Source organism: Haliotis rufescens, unplaced genomic scaffold (assembly GCF_023055435.1).
Source record: "Haliotis rufescens isolate VD_foot unplaced genomic scaffold, xgHalRufe1.0.p SCAF_2, whole genome shotgun sequence".
NCBI classification, from domain to species: domain Eukaryota; kingdom Metazoa; phylum Mollusca; class Gastropoda; order Lepetellida; family Haliotidae; genus Haliotis; species Haliotis rufescens.
In genome coordinates this window covers 34029571-34046588 of record NW_025963890.1, presented here as the reverse complement: position 1 = coordinate 34046588, position 17018 = coordinate 34029571, and the positions used below count along the sequence as shown (strand labels likewise).

At 38.7% G+C, this 17018-nt stretch overlaps 1 protein-coding gene across 9 annotated transcripts in view; it reads left to right on the top strand.

Annotated features, from left to right (window-relative positions):
- Positions 1-4221: 4221 nt before the first annotated feature.
- The window catches only part of LOC124111882 (rho-associated protein kinase 2-like), a 75736-nt gene continuing 62939 nt past the window's right edge, over positions 4222-17018 (top strand). For all 9 annotated transcript variants that reach the window (XR_007222238.1, XR_007222236.1, XR_007222234.1 and 6 more), the window contains exon 1: positions 4222-4852. Coding sequence is in view for 2 of the 9 variants with exons in the window: in XM_046471757.2 (XP_046327713.2) it covers positions 4757-4852 (96 nt within the window). In the remaining 7 variants the exon portion in view is untranslated. The remainder of the gene's footprint in view (positions 4853-17018) is intronic.

Here is a 17018-nt window from a genome sequence, read left to right as displayed (position 1 = left end):
TCACATTAGTGCAAAATGTAACTTAGAGTTATTTCCCTTTGAGTTAGAAAATATTCCTAAAGCAGTGATTTTAAAGGCGCTTATTCGAACCTCTTGACTGTGACAACCGCTAGCCCATTCAATCTGCAACAATAACAGTGCTATAATATTCATCCTCATTCACACACATTTCATCACCACCCGACACGTCATCAAAACATTATAATTTGTAATTTATACAAATTTTCTAAAACTATTTCGTATGCATTGTGCCTCAAATTTTACACACCCAACAATCAAATATATTCTGATGTGTTTTAACTTCGGTGTAAGACAATACATTTACCTGTTCTCTTAGAGCGCTGGAAGAGACGCGTAAATGTTTATATAGTAACAAGAGATATTATATTTGGTAGGTGAGTTCATACAGGTTACAGGAACAATGTCAGGAAGGAATATATGGATGTCAACTTCTTTATTATGAGGAACAACGTTTCGGAGTATATGCTTACTCCTTCATCAGGTGAATGGAGAGCATATATATGTACATGTAAGGACAGCAAAATCAATAAGATAACAAAAGGTAGAAAATAACAAAGCGTAGAAAGTAACAACGGATTGGCGCTGATAGGTGATTAGCAATAAGACAATTGAAGCCAATATTTTACAGCAATTAGCGCTGATGGTATGGAAACCAGTACTTAAATTATTATAGATAAGTGATAGGTGAAGGACCCTGGGCAAACGGGAGGCCGGGGGTAACTAGCACTGGTAGGTGAAAGGATGGACATAACAATGGGCAAATTGAAGCCAGCTAGGTAATTAGCACCGACAAAGATCAAAGCAATAAGTCCCAAGCACTGGGCAGATCGGTTCCCTGGTCACGGTTCATGGCTGGCTCGTGTCTCCTGATGTCAATGTCAAAATTCTTGTAGTACTCTTTGTCGCCAGTTGTTCTTGTTGGTAGACAGGACTGTGGCTTCCCACATGATGTTATGGTTTTAGTTCTTCGGGATGTGTTCGGAAATAGCGGATTTCAGGTCGAATTTGTTAACAGAGGTCAGATGCTCTTTGAGTCTGGTGTTGAGGGGTCTCAGGGTTTCTCCAATGTTTTGGTGGCAAAAGTTGCAGGGGATTCATTCACCTGATGATGGAGTAAGCATATACTCCGAAACGTCGTGTTCCTCATAATAAAGAAGTTGACGTCCACACATTCTCTTCCTTATGTGTATTATTTCCAAATGCCTTTCAAAGACCAGGAACAATGTCGATTAGTATGTTATGTGTTACATAATACTTCTACTCACAACTATCTTTCTTACCTGTGCACTTGTATTTTCAATGGTATGAAATGTTTATGGTGCATATCAACATCAGTGTCGCGACAGCGTTGCGCCTATTTTCATTACTTATCTCTCATTAATCTCAACAGAAATAATGTCAAAAGTCATCTCATATCATAAATATGATTGACGAGATCACATGATAGTATCATACTCACCACACCTTTTATATAAAAAAAACAAATCTTAAATAATGTATATTTACGCCGTTTTCTCAAAGTCATGGTTCCGTTGATGTCCTTTCGTCTAATGCGCCCCACCTGACAATTGTGGGTATTTCAGCGTAGCTGTTGTGAAAATATCACAAAAAAACATCTTTCAAAGTAACATAAGTGATTTAGTTCTGATTTTTTAATTCCTGTTAATATAAAATATATATACTGTCTGGCATTTCGAATTGACTTAATCTAAAGGCAATGTTGTTTTAAATGGACATCATTTTGATCAATAAAGTTGACAGTCGACATGGTGTTCAGAAATACCGAAGAAATCTGAATGAGCATTCTGGCAACTCAGTGTGTTTGATGTATATCCACCTCCGTGAAGATCCGGGGTAGAATAGGTCTTCAGAAACCCATGCTTCCCGTAAAAGGCGACTATGCTTGTCGTAAAAGGCGACTAACGGGATCTGGTGGTCAGGCTCGCTGACACGGTTGACGCATGTCCTCGTATCCCAATTGTGTGGATCGATGCTCATGATGTCAATCACTGGACTGTCTGCTCCAGACTCGATTATTTACAGACCTCCATCACTTAGATGGAATTTTTGCTGAGTGCGACGTTGAACACTAAACAATAGAAAACCGTCTTGTAGTTTATGATTACCATACTTTAATACATAATGATAAACTATTCTGATGACGTCTTGTGAACCAGGAATTCTCTGTAAAAGTCCAGTTTTCACCCTTGCCGAACTTGGGGGGATTTTGCTTCTAACAAAATGGCGGCGCCCAGTTAAGACGATCTGATCGATGATCAAGGTTTTTGTTTGCGATACAATGGGTCTTATCTCGCGAAGTAAATCAGATCACTTGAGCACCTTGATTGAAGCATGAACAGATTTGGAAAACATCTGTCCACGTCCAGTTGACGGGTACACATGCTCTGCAAATCCTGCAGTCGAAATGAAATCAGCCCCCAAAAATAACTCCTTATTTCCGGCCAAGCTCAGCAAGGATGGAAACTTAACCTTTTTTAGTCAGTTAACTCCCTTGCCTCAGGAAGATGAATGAACGAGGTGTTGTTGGATTTATCACAAAGTTTGACACCTCATAACTTGTTAAGTATATTACATAGATATACCCCGCGCATATCTTCTTGTTCAACAAGCCTTTCTTTTTACCATTCCCAAACAATAGTAACAAATATGAATATTAAGTATCTCCTACAGTTAAACATTCTATATGTTCCAGTTTGTTGTTGCACTGGCTGGTTAGCATCCTTTGACCCGGCCACAAGGGTTAAATAGGGGTCATCAATATCTGTGCTTTGTGTACAAGAGTGTGCTCTCGATGTTTTATTCCAAATTTAATTATTGAAAAGAATAATATTTGTTAAAAGACTGCTAATTGATTAAGTCTCCCGAAAACAAAATAGTGATAGAGATGGTTATTATAGTTATAAAATGGTTAAAGAATGTAAAACTTAAATTGATGGGAATATAGACATTTGGAATATATACTTATAGAAAAACAAAGTTTTGAAAACAAATCGTATTACTAAACTGGTGAAACTACCTTCGCCATATCGGACAGTGGTTATCAATTTAAAATGACACGTGTGATACTTTTTTATACCGTTATTCAGGCTAGATATAACGTCTTCATAAACATTTCTTCTTCAATTTTCTAAGTAATCCGGTGATTCATCTGTTCGTAGAGATATTTTTAAGAAAACAACACAAGAACGCAACTGTAACTACTGATTGACTGCACGCGCCTATGGGCGGTGTTTTGATTATTTAATTTACTGAAAATAATTTCTAACGTCATAGTCAACGTATTCCAGTTATATCACATCAGCCAGTAAATAATCGTACTCCTGGAAAATTCGTAACCCTAAAAATGATTATACTTCGTAACCCTGAAAATAAGAAACTTCGGAACATTATTTCGTATTTCTAAATAGTATTCAAGGCTAACTTAGTGGCTAACTTAGAGGGGTTACACGATCTGCTTCGTTCTTGAGGAAGGGTACCATGCGAGACGAAAAATGGCACAACAATAATGTTAACCCTCTTAATTATAACATATATATACATGTAGCCTTTTTGTATTATTACCAAACGCTTGTCAGTAATATTTTGCAGCTCACACTCCCTTTGATAAAAAAAAGTTTATCCTAATCAAAATCATATTAATTTTATTGAAATGTTAATAGTGTAATTACTTTTTTTAAATTATGCCTAAAAGGTATCTGTCTTCGGTTTCAAAGCCGATGTATAACCATCATGTCACAAAAAAAGATGAATGATATTCTTCTTCTTCTGGTGAGTATGCGTTATTATTGTAAATCAAAATCCTTTTCTTGTGAATTGAAGGTATATTTACTTGTTTTCATTCATGTGCAGGGAATGCCAAAAATAGAACATGATACACAAAATACTATATCAGCACTCAAAACGCGCACCTGCTAGGCTTCTGACTGCGGTTGAGGGCGCGTACCACACGGAATCGGGTAATATCCTACTTTCCCTACAACTGTATAAATATAAGGATGACCGATATTGTGAAATCAACGTTTCTTACCTTTACAATTGATAGAAATCACATCAAGTGTATTTAAATTCGACGTTTAACTATTCTGTTTACAAAATGTCCATGATTTACCAAAGTTTTCCCTTTTAGTTACAATGTTTTTATTTTACATAAAAATATGTGTCGTGGTTGAACACATTTAATCCATGGCAGCCATGATCTAACTAACTTGAAACAGGAAAGGAGTACCGGAATTGTCACGTTAGATATCTACATCGTGTTTAGATTTTCCTTTATTGTTTACACAGAGGAGGTGAATGATACACTCGCACTGGAATTCATGGATAAGTGTCAATAATGTGATTGCATCTTCGGTCAAAGCGACCGGGTCTCGAGTTGCTGGACAGGAATTTCACATCGCAAGTCAAGCGCCAAATGTGATGAGCTGCGATTAATGTCAAATGGTGGAACTTCTTTTAGCCCTGGCGTTGCTGCCAATATGTGTTGTTAAATGGCGAAATATGTCATTTGGTTAAATGACATTTATTACATCATCAAAGCTGAAATGTGTAAATGAGACACAGTACGAAAGTGTCGGTGATTTGGGGGCGGTTTGATGTTGACAGAGTTGACAGTTAATCTCAACTCAAGTGATTACCGTCCCTCAGCTGAATATACGTGCATCTGTTGAAATTAAATTTTAATCGCCTGTAGGATCAGACTTGTGAAGATCCCAAGATGGTGATGTCAGATACAGATTACAAGCGGCGGCTAGCCAGCCTTGAAGAAAAGATGAGAAATCCAAATTCAGAGATAAATGTAGATGGTTTGCTGGTAAGTTATCACCCCCTGACCTAACATAGATGGGTCTCTTTCATTTTTGTTGACAATTGTGCATTATGTGTACAAATATCACAGTATGCTTACCCAAGGAACACAGGTAAGACTTCAGCTCCCCCCTACAAAATATATATCACTAAAAGGATTGAGCGTCAATGCATACATATACAACTTGTGGAGGGGGGATATGAGTGGGAGTCTTTCCGAAACATCATTGTCTTCAGCAAGCATGGCAAGTGAAGTTCGATGACAGTCAAAGACTCACAAGGTTCAGTTAGCCTGAAACATGAAAAAGAAGTTGTTTTGTTGTATAAGTATTGACAATGCTTCTGAACGTAAGGTTCTCATTATCTCCAAGGGTTTAAGAAATAATTTTATTTGAAATCCCATCTTTCTTTTTCCTGATGTCACCAGTCACTACTTTGCCTGGAGATTAATCATTTTAATTACGGAATTGCTGTTGACGTAGTAAATGTAATTAACTACTGTATCATGTCATTGTCATGATTATCAATGCTAGTTTAGAGAGTGTTTTTTCATTGTGTGAATCAGACTAAAATGATCCTGTGCCCTGACAACCCCATGTTTAGCTGGCCAAAAAAATCAACCAAAATTTACAATATAACAGACCCAGGATTTATTTGCATTTTGAAAAATTCGCCAGTGATAAACAACATGGCTGAACAGTATGTACAGAGCTCATTATTATATACTTCCATATAACAATGACACTTCCATTTGCACAGTGTTTACCATGCCAACAGAAAGGTGATTGATAATGAAACTGATTATTACTATTTGAAATTATTTTTGTTTATCATGTTTATCATGGTTTATGAATCTCAAGTGTTCACTTAATCTCAGATTTTTAAATAAACAGCTGTAATTATGGTAGTCTGCTTTTACACTGAACAACACACTTCATGAATTTAATTGTTTAGCAATGGTTGGAATATTGCTTACCAAATGATGTTGCTAAGATTGATGATAGATGGCATAGCAATCTCCACTTTTGGGTGGGTAGGGTCAAGAGGAATCCTTCTTGAAAAATGTTTCAGATTGAACAAACAGAAGTATGCAGTACCTGGTGCAGGTTTTATGAACATGAAGTCTGGAGTAATTGTTTACCACTCTGCTTAGTCTTTTTTCATATCTATGTGCAACCTAATGTTTTAATGAGGTATGTAATTATGAATCAGAGAAGGACTATTTATGCCCTCCAGTTGTCATCGTCCTGGTTGTTGACATCAATGCTACACTGCATTGCTAGTTACAATTAATGTAAAAAAGACTGTCATGCTGTCTGACAGAAACTCATCGCTTGATGTATGTAGATTTAATGTTGAAATAGAATATTCATATGCATTCTGAACATGATCATGAATTTTGAATCTCACTATTGTATGCATGCTGTCGGCAATGGTAGGAAGTAGGCAGGCCACAAGATGGAGAATGCTCATGAGTGATACACTTAAGATAGATGTCAAATAGGTAAACAACTGATGACAAATATTACAGTTCACTTACAGTTACAGTTGTCAGTGATAGTAGTAGAGATTGCTATATTTCCATGGTGTACAGGTATATTATAAAGGATTTTTTTCCCTTAATAATCTCAATATAAGGGGGCAAACAAATTTTAATTCATAAGAAGAATATTTGTTGGCTTTATGCCTTATGGTACCAGGTACAGAATAATAGCTAATCAGAGCTCCAGATAAGCTGCGTATCTGCGTAAAATACGCATTAGAAATGCAGAAATATGCAGTAAAATAAAATCCAAGCGTATCAAATACGCAACGAACATTACAGATACGCTACAAAAATAAAACTTGTGCGATTAGCAAATCAGCAACTTATTTTGAAATTATAAACAGGCATTTCGTCAACCTTGCCAAACTCGACGATGACAGTTACAGCATGATCATTTGCCATCACACTTTCTTGTGGAAGTATCATGGTATTTTTGAGTCCTATAAAGCTCTCGAACCCAGACGACACCAGTTTGCAGGGACTTGATGAAAAAATGTTTTTTAAATATTTAACTTATATACCCACATGTGTAAAAACTAGTGGGTAACAGAAATTTGAATACCGAGATAAAATAACTGATACCCAATGATTTTAAAATGCATGGGTAAAATACCCACAACACCAAAAGCTTATCTGGAGCTCTGGTATCTGCGTAAAATACGCATCAGAAATGCAGAAATATGCAGTAAAATAAAATCCAAGCCTATCAAATACGCAACGAACATTACAGATAAGCTACAAAAATAAAACTTGTGTGTATCGTCAAAATATTGTGAAGTAACCCTGCGTATTCAATTTGCAAAGGGGCGGTCGGGTAGCCTAGTGGTTAAAGCGTTGGCTCGTCACGCCGAAGACCCGGGTTCGATTCCCGACATGGGTACAATGTGTGAAGCCCATTTCTGGTGTCCCCTGCCGTGATATTGCTGGAATATTGCTAAAAGCGGCGTAAAACCATACTCACTCACTCACTCACTCGATTAGCAAATCAGCAACTTATTTTGAAATTATAAACGGGCATTCTGTCAACCTTGCCAAACTCCATGATGACAGTTACATCACGATCATTTGCCATCACACTTTCATGTGGAAGTATCGTGGTATTTTTGAGTCCTATAAAGCTCTCAAACCCACACGGCACCAGTTTGCAGGGTCTAGTGTTTTTAAATATTTAACTTAAATATCCACATGTGTAAAAACTAGTGGGTAACAGAAAATTGAATACCCAGATAGAATTACTGATACCCAATGATTTTAAAATGCATGGGTAAAATACCCACAACACCAAAAGCTTATCTGGAGCTCTGGCTAATGGATTGGGCCATATAACTTGTACTGTCCGGCATGTCTGCTAGAAATTCTTAATACTTTAGTGTAGAACATATAGCATATAATGAGAAATTCATTTCATTTGGTGATCATTACTTACTAAACAAGTACAACTTAAGGTTCATAAGATGCTGGCAGAATGTATCATATTTGTGCTTGCTGCATCATGTAATAGCATAGCCTAGATTGCATATCTTCTGTAGCATGATAGTAGTGTCTACGCTAGTGATAATCTTATATAGATGGTTGATTGGTTCCTGTATCATGTCTGTACAATCAAATCATCTGTTGTAAACACCTGCAGTCATCATGTATTGCGAAAAGAAATGTTGGATGTTCATTTCAAATGTTCAACTTCAACATGTTAATCAGCATGATCAGTGTTTGTCAGTTTTAATGATGTTCCATGTTCTAAGTAATATTTTTGGGCGCCCCCTACTACTGACAGTTTGTATTTGCTTTCACATTTAACAGAAAACAGAAGCGTAGAAGGGTTATCTAATTGCCTAGTAACATGGACATTTGAACTAAGTTTGTGCAGTACTGCCCAATACCTATAAACAAATGGAACTTGTGTGATATGTGGTTTTGTTAAGTACCCCCTTTTATATCAATTTTCTGAATGCCCTGTGTGGTTGTAGGTTTAACAGACAGCCTTCCCTGCAGTAGGTGTGAGAGTAGGTTTAACAGACATCCTTCCCTGCAGTAGATGTGAGAGTAGGTTTAACAGACAGCCTTCCCTGCAGTAGGTATGAGAGTAGGTTTAACAGACATCCTTCCCTGCAGTAGATGTGATAGTAGGTTTAACAGACATCCTTCCCTGCAGTAGATGTGAGAGTAGGTTTAACAGACAGCCTTCCCTGCAGTAGATGTGAGAGTAGGTTTAACAGACAGCCTTCCCTGCAGTAGATGTGAGAGTAGGTTTAACAGACAGCCTTCCCTGCAGTAGGTGTGAGAGTAGGTTTAACAGACAGCCTTCCCTGCAGTAGATGTAAAAGTAGGTTTAACAGACATCCTTCCCTGCAGTAGGTGTGAGAGTAGGTTTAACAGACAGCCTTCCCTGCAGTAGATGTGAGAGTAGGTTTAACAGACAGCCTTCCCTGCAGTAGATGTGAGAGTAGGTTTAACAGACAGCCTTCCCTGCAGTAGGTGTGAGAGAAGGTTTAACAGACAGCCTTCCCTGCAGTAGGTGTGAGAGTAGGTTTAACAGACAGCCTTCCCTGCAGTAGATGTGAGAGTAGGTTTAACAGACAGCCTTCCATGCAGTAGGTATGAGAGTAGGTTTAACAGACAGCCTTCCCTGCAGTAGGTGTGAGAGTAGGTTTAACAGACATCCTTCCCTGCAGTAGATGTTAGAGTAGGTTTAACAGACAGCCTTACCTGCAGTAGGTGTGAGAGTAGGTTTAACAGACATCCTTCCCTGCAGTAGATGTGAGAGTAGGTTTAACAGACAGCCTTCCCTGCAGTAGGTGTGAGAGTAGGTTTAACAGAGAGCCTTCCCTGCAGTAGATGTAAAAGTAGGTTTAACAGACAGCCTTCCCTGCAGTAGATGTGAGAGTAGGTTTAACAGACAGCCTTCCCTGCAGTAGATGTGAGAGTAGGTTTAACAGACAGCCTTCCATGCAGTAGGTATGAGAGTAGGTTTAACAGACAGCCTTCCCTGCAGTAGGTGTGAGAGTAGGTTTAACAGACATCCTTCCCTGCAGTAGATGTTAGAGTAGGTTTAACAGACAGCCTTACCTGCAGTAGGTGTGAGAGTAGGTTTAACAGACATCCTTCCCTGCAGTAGGTGTGAGAGTAGGTTTAACAGACAGCCTTCCCTGCAGTAGATGTGAGAGTAGGTTTAACAGACAGCCTTCCCTGCAGTAGATGTGAGAGTAGGTTTAACAGACAGCCTTCCCTGCAGTAGGTGTGAGAGAAGGTTTAACAGACAGCCTTCCCTGCAGTAGGTGTGAGAGTAGGTTTAACAGACAGCCTTCCCTGCAGTAGATGTAAAAGTAGGTTTAACAGACAGCCTTCCCTGCAGTAGATGTGAGAGTAGGTTTAACAGACAGCCTTCCCTGCAGTAGGTGTGAGAGTAGGTTTAACAGACAGCCTTCCCTGCAGTAGCTGTGAGAGTAGGTCTAACAGACAGCCTTCCCTGCAGTAGATGTGAGAGTAGGTTTAACAGACAGCCTTACCTGCAGTAGGTGTGAGAGTAGGTTTAACAGACATCCTTCCCTGCAGTAGGTGTGAGAGTAGGTTTAACAGACAGCCTTCCCTGCAGTAGATGTGAGAGTAGGTTTAACAGACAGCCTTCCCTGCAGTAGATGTGAGAGTAGGTTTAACAGACAGCCTTCCCTGCAGTAGGTGTGAGAGAAGGTTTAACAGACAGCCTTCCCTGCAGTAGGTGTGAGAGTAGGTTTAACAGACAGCCTTCCCTGCAGTAGATGTGAGAGTAGGTTTAACAGACAGCCTTCCCTGCAGTAGGTGTGAGAGTAGGTTTAACAGACAGCCTTCCCTGCAGTAGCTGTGAGAGTAGGTCTAACAGACAGCCTTCCCTGCAGTAGATGTGAGAGTAGGTTTAACAGACAGCCTTCCCTGCAGTAGATGTGAGAGTAGGTTTAACAGACAGCCTTCCCTGCAGTAGCTGTGAGAGTAGGTTTAACAGACAGCCTTCCCTGCAGTAGATGTGAGAGTAGGTTTAACAGACAGCCTTCCCTGCAGTAGATGTGAGAGTAGGTTTAACAGACACCCTTCCCTGCAGTAGATGTGAGAGTAGGTTTAACAGACAGCCTTTTCCCCCAGTAACTTTCCATGCTAGGCAGACTTGTTAGAAAGAAAATAGAATATAATTAATTGCACATATATTTAGTTGGGATTTTTATAAGGTTGAAATTATTTATGTTTATTCTTTGCTTTTTATTGAAAAACCCCAGTTTAAACAGGGTAATTCCTTAAGTCAAAAGTTCCAAAAAAACATTATACTTATTGCATCAACAAATAAAGATTGTCGCGAGTATGATATTCCACAGATTTTTAATTTGTAAACCGACATTCATAAATTGATCACTTTTACATGAATTTGATATATTCATGATAACTGGTGTGTCCTAAACTATTAATGTTGCGTTGGCATAGCTTGGAAACCAAATATCCTTAGATTTAAAACTATTTGACATCTGACTTCTGCCACTTTCAATGCATGCGCAATGAATTATGTCAGAAGGCATAATTTATGTATCTGCTGTGAAAACAGTGGATTTAGGTTTGTTATGTGAGATGTCGGCATCAAGAGTTATTTCTCTTTTACCATTTGGTGTCCCTCACAGGACAAACATTTCTGATAAGTCGCATGAGTTATCAGTCAATTTTATTTTGTTTTTAAAAAAGTTTCCGCACTCTAGACTTTGATATATCATTAACATGATTAAGGGAATACTACTGTGCTTGTTTATCAAAAAACTATTTCTATTGCAATTTGAGGTCAAGTTACAGATTGACTGGATTATCAGTGGTTTTGATTGGCATTTGGGAATGATGTATCATGTATATTATCAGCAATGGCCAGCAGATTTTCTGAATTGCCTACATTTTCGGGTTAAATGGGCCATGTGGCCCACCTTTGTCAAGTCCAGAATAAACTTGAGATTTGAAAGTGAAAACGATGAAGACACTGAATCTTCCAGACAGAGGGACTCTTGTTTCAACTGTAATGGGGTCAAGTATGTACTCCGGAAGTGCATATCATTTCATAGTATTGAGATACTCGAGTCCTGCAGCTTGTGAGGGAACATCTGGGGGGTGTCCATTGTGTGGACACAGGTGGAAGGGGTTGTGGAGATCTGCAATAATACAGACATTGTTGGATCATTCCTTGTCAGTTGATAATGATAAACATTATAGTTCAGATCTTGATCAAAGGAGGCTTGTGTGATGATGTTAAACTTGTCATGCTTCAATGTATAGCTAACTACACCTTTATGAAGGAACTGCTATCCATTCTGGGCAGGTTGTGCAACAGAATCTTGTAACTTTCTAATAGGTAATTTCATGTTCAACAAATATGTTGGTCACCTGGACAGGTCCACTCAACAAATATGCTGGTCCAGAAGACTAGCCCACCCCACAAATAAGCTGGTCTACTAGACTGGCCCACCCCACAAATAAGCTGGTCTACTAGACTGGCCCACCCCACAAATAAGCTGGTCTACTAGACTAGCCCACCCCACAAATAAGCTGGTCTACTAGACTGGCCCACCCCACAAATAAGCTGGTCTACTAGACTGGTCCACCCAACAAATAAGCTGGTCTACTAGACTGGCCCACCCCACAAATAAGCTGGTCTACTAGACTGGCCCACCCCACAAATAAGCTGGTCTACTAGACTAGCCCACCCCACAAATAAGCTGGTCTACTAGACTGGCCCACCCCACAAATAAGCTGGTCTACTAGACTGGTCCACCCAACAAATAAGCTGGTCTACTAGACTGGTCCACCCAACAAATAAGCTGGTCTACTAGACTGGTCCACCCAACAAATAAGCTGGTCAGCCAGACTGGCCCATTCAACAAATATGCTGGTCAGCCAGACTGGTCCATTCAACAAATATGCTGGTCCACTGGACTGGCCCTCTCAACAGAGGGCAGAGAACAACCATTACCTGTTGCTATAACATTTAGGTGGCCTGATTGGTTTCTGGAATATATGAAATGTCTCTCTCCTTATTTCATTCACCCATATTGGACTGAACTACACACACCCTCCCTCAGTAAATTATCACATCAAGGTGTGAAAACTTAGTCAGATTGTTTTAACTGTCTTGCAGATTTCATGTGAGACCAGTGATGTTTCTGTGATTATGTTTTGAACAGTGTATTTCTACCGATGTTTATCACTGTAGTCTTGCCAACCCTGAAGCTCATGGATCATACTTTTTGTACATGAAATTCAAAGAGTCATTGTCATAATCCTTATATGAACATTTCTCAGGGTCCCGAGATAATGTAGATTCAAATACTATATCTCCTTGTCTAGGAAGAGAGTAGAGAGTGAACCATGTGAACAGGCAGGTGTTTGGTATTTGTCTCAGTTTTATTTAAGTAGATTTACAATACTACATAAAGCTGCTAAGTTGAACAGTTTAAGGGGTGTTATAAACTTGATAATCAGGAAGTATTGTAGATTTGTCATAGTTAAATTATGAATTCTGATTTATTGAGCTCTCAACCAACAGTGTACCCTATCATTGCTAATTGAATTTTTCATTCACAAATTGTGAATCATGTAGAGTACAAGCTAGGTATATCATCATTTTACCATGTCTGCATGTGAAATATAGAAATCTGGAAACTGTTCCTTCAACAAGTAAACTGTCTTCCAATATTCTACACACACAATTTAATGTAATAACACTGTACTTGATTAACTGTGATATGAACCACATGGTTTGGGAGCCTGCAGTTGCCTGTAATACATAACTACAAGGAACCCAAGTAACAAGCTGCTGTACTCATTTGTACGGCCTGCATGAGCTGACTTGGTCCAGTCTCATTTGTGGGGGAATATACCAGCAGTATTTCGCATTGCTCAGCTTAAGACAGACTACCAAAATTATTTGATTTTATTGTTCTAGTGTCAACAACGTCAATATGTAGGAGGGTAAAATATTATTAAATGTGACACACTGTAGGGGATAAGATAATATAGACTTTATTATCCTGAATGAAATCTTTCTTGCAAGAGAAGAATCTCAGCAGTGAAATAAACAAAGATATTAATATACCGTATTCGACGTAATAAGCGCCCAGGGCGCTCTCAAATTTAGAAATAGGGGGTTCTTATTAGAATATTATTTTGGTTTAACAGACAGCCTTCCCTGCAGTAGGTGTGAGAGTAGGTTTAACAGACAGCCTTCCCTGCAGTAGATGTGAGAGTAGGTTTAACAGACAGCCTTCCCTGCAGTAGATGTGAGAGTAGGTTTAACAGACAGCCTTCCCTGCAGTAGATGTGAGAGTAGGTTTAACAGACAGCCTTCCCTGCAGTAGCTGTGAGAGTAGGTTTAACAGACAGCCTTCCCTTAAATTTCGTGGTTTATGCTGACAGCCTGAAGTGTTTATGTACAACAGATATATTTTTCCAGAATTTAATTGCACATAATTAAGGGTGCATATAACACACGAGTGCGTATTATACGCGAATAAATAAGTCTTGTGTACATTGATCAATCGGAAGGGGTGCTAATTGGGATTGTTCACTAGCCAATATATTAGCAAATGTCGCCGTGGGTGCTTATTACGTCAAATACGGTATTACACAATAGATATGTGTCACAGAGTATTTGATTAGGTTTTATGCAATAGTAGATTGTCAGGTAATTATTTCTTTAAGCTGTGACTGCATTTAACATCTCCTCTGAAACTACAAGGCCTAAGGTTCGGGAACCTTGTATGAATGATCCCAGCTATAATGTCGGTAAAATATTGCTCACAGAGTTATGATCAGAATGTAGTCTTGGCCGCCTCAGCAAAATATAAAAGAAACTTTTCCCTCAGAATCTTTTGCATAATTTTTTCTTGAGCTCACTGAATATTTATACCAATATTAGGTTGAAGTGTCATGAAGTTGTTACTTCATAAATTAACTTCATGAGTCAAGTGAGCTATAGAGCCTTGTGGCTCTATTTTGTGATGTTTAAGTTAACTAAATCTGGGATGGGATGTAGATAGATTATTAAACATTAATTGATCATGAGTCTCAATTCAGTCCGATTCAGTCAATGACTCTACCAAATGTCTAAGTCAACAACAGCTGTTTACTTGTTTGATGCTATGGGACTGCTTCTGCAATGTTCTGTGGTCTCATGGTAGAGCGTCTGCCTGGAGAGTGGAAGGTCCGTGGTTCAATCCCCGGCCGCATCAAACCAAAAGACGTTAAAATATTGTATTTGTTGTTAGCCTAGCTGGCGCTCAGCATTAAGGGGCCAAAACAAGGACTTGCCTGCTTGGAGTCAGAAAACTGTGTTTGAATGGACTAATTATTGTTAAACTGCATCATAGTATCTCAGTGGGCTAGCACTATCAAATCAGCTTTAGTTCGAACTAGCACGTCGCTGTGTGACTGAGTGCAATAATCTTGAATGCGACGTAAAACCCCATTTCACCTTCACCTTGAATGCTGTGTCAGGTTTGTTGTCATGTGTAAAGAAAGTAATGATTTTGACTGACAAAACCTTAGTTCATATCTCTCACTTTAATATATTTAGATTTTGAAATGACAGAAAATCAGTGAAAAATGAAGCTAATCAATCAGGAAGTTTGTTTTGCTACTGAAGGGCAGTGTGTACCAGGAAACTCGGGCTGTGTATGAAATTGCCTTGAACAGTAGCCACAATAGCCTTCCATTTAAGGAATCACACTGAAAGTAGGTCTAGTTTGTGGATGTCCCTTCAACTCTGCATGACCAGTGATGTAGCTGGGATTCCAGACTAAGTGCCCCTGCCAGGGTCAAATTGGGACAAAAGTTGTTTGTTAATAATTGGGATTTGTCTTCTTGCATATTTTAGTATATTCAGAAGTTTTTGAATAATGTAAGACTAAGTTTTAAGAAGAGCAGACTAACGGGATCAGGTGGTCAGGCTCGCTGATTTGGTTGATGCATGTCATCGTATCCCAATTGCGTGGATCGATGCTCATGATATCAATCACTGGATTGTCTGGTCCAGACTTGATTATTGACAGACCGCCATCATATAGCTGGAATATTGCTGAGTGCAGCGTTAAACAACAAACAAACAACACTTTAAGACCTATCCTCATTGTTTGTCTTCTTATCCATAAAATAAATGTCATCTCTGCATGACCATACCATTAGTTTTAACTATTATGACATAATTGGGAAAGTTTAATTCCTGTTTCAGAATGTTTTTTGACATTGGCTTCAAACTCGGGTCCGAACATCTGCCTCTCAGCAGGTCCAGATAAAGTTTCAGGGAGCCTACGGAACATCTAGTCTTGCTTCATTTAGGGCTATTGGTGTACAGTAGGGGCTGGGTGGAAGGGAAAATAACACGGCTCAGGGACAGAGACAGACTAATAAGTCCCTGATGATGGATGTAGGTTGTGCAGCCCTTATATGGATGTTTCTAGTGGGCGCAATAGATCCATGATGTACCGCTATTGTCAGATAGCAGAATTATACAGAGTGCCCTGTAAAAGAAGTCACTGGTCCATGTTGTGCTTAAATAATATAAGCCATGAGCATGAGTGCACACACATTGATGGACAGGGCAAGCCGAATACCGGTATTTGCACAGATGAAGTGATGTGGCTTGTTTTCGTAATCATGATAATGTAGACTTGTATTTTGGTTTTAGGTATGATAGAATATTTTTTCCTTGTCTGACTCAATGTGTGAAAGCAACAGGCCGTGCCAGTTAAAATGAGTAATTTTGACAGTGGAAACTGGTTGCTCGAAAAATCCACTTGTCCGCTTGTATTTGATGAGTGGAAGCATGTGCAGGGTGAGAAAGAATTGAAGAAACACTCGTCCTACTAGGCGCGTACATATGTTTCAATTGTATCAATTCATCTCTAATCATTTTCAATAAAATATGCAGGATAATTTTGAATCTAAAATATGTTTTCATTTCTCGTATGTTCGAAGTAATTATAACGAAATAAATGTTGCTTATATCATAAATAGACGGCATTCTTGGCAACTGTCTGTTGAAGAAATAAACAAAAAGTGTGTTTGCGCAGCTGGTCTTGAAACTATTTTTAAGGGATGCAATTATAGTATAGCTCTCATTCATCATATATAATATCATAATATAGAGTTGCCCGCCCTTAAGTCGTGAATGAAGGGTACTCTGTTTACCGATATGGTACATATATATATTTATTATTTTTGTTGTAAGTGACTTGTTACTGATTCTCAAATGTCAAAGTGAAAGTGAATGATTTTGTGAGGGTAATGGCTGTTTTTAATTAGGAATGCCTATGGTGGGATTGATGAGAAAAGACATGATTTGATAACCAAACAGGCAAAATAATTATTTATTTAAAAAAAACCAGTATGACTAAAAAACACACCCAAATGTTCATGTTTGAGTGACTTTGAATGGGCGGAGATCAATGTAGATGGCAGTGACTGTGAATTATTTTGTATTGTCTGTTGTAAATACTCTTCAACTCAAAGGTTAGTTACAGAAAATAGTGACAATAACTGAGAACATAAAACTGTACAAAATTTGATCATGATAATAGGCAAGTGAAAATATTGCAGGAAGAGTACAAAAGAATGTCTACTAACCCAGCAGGAC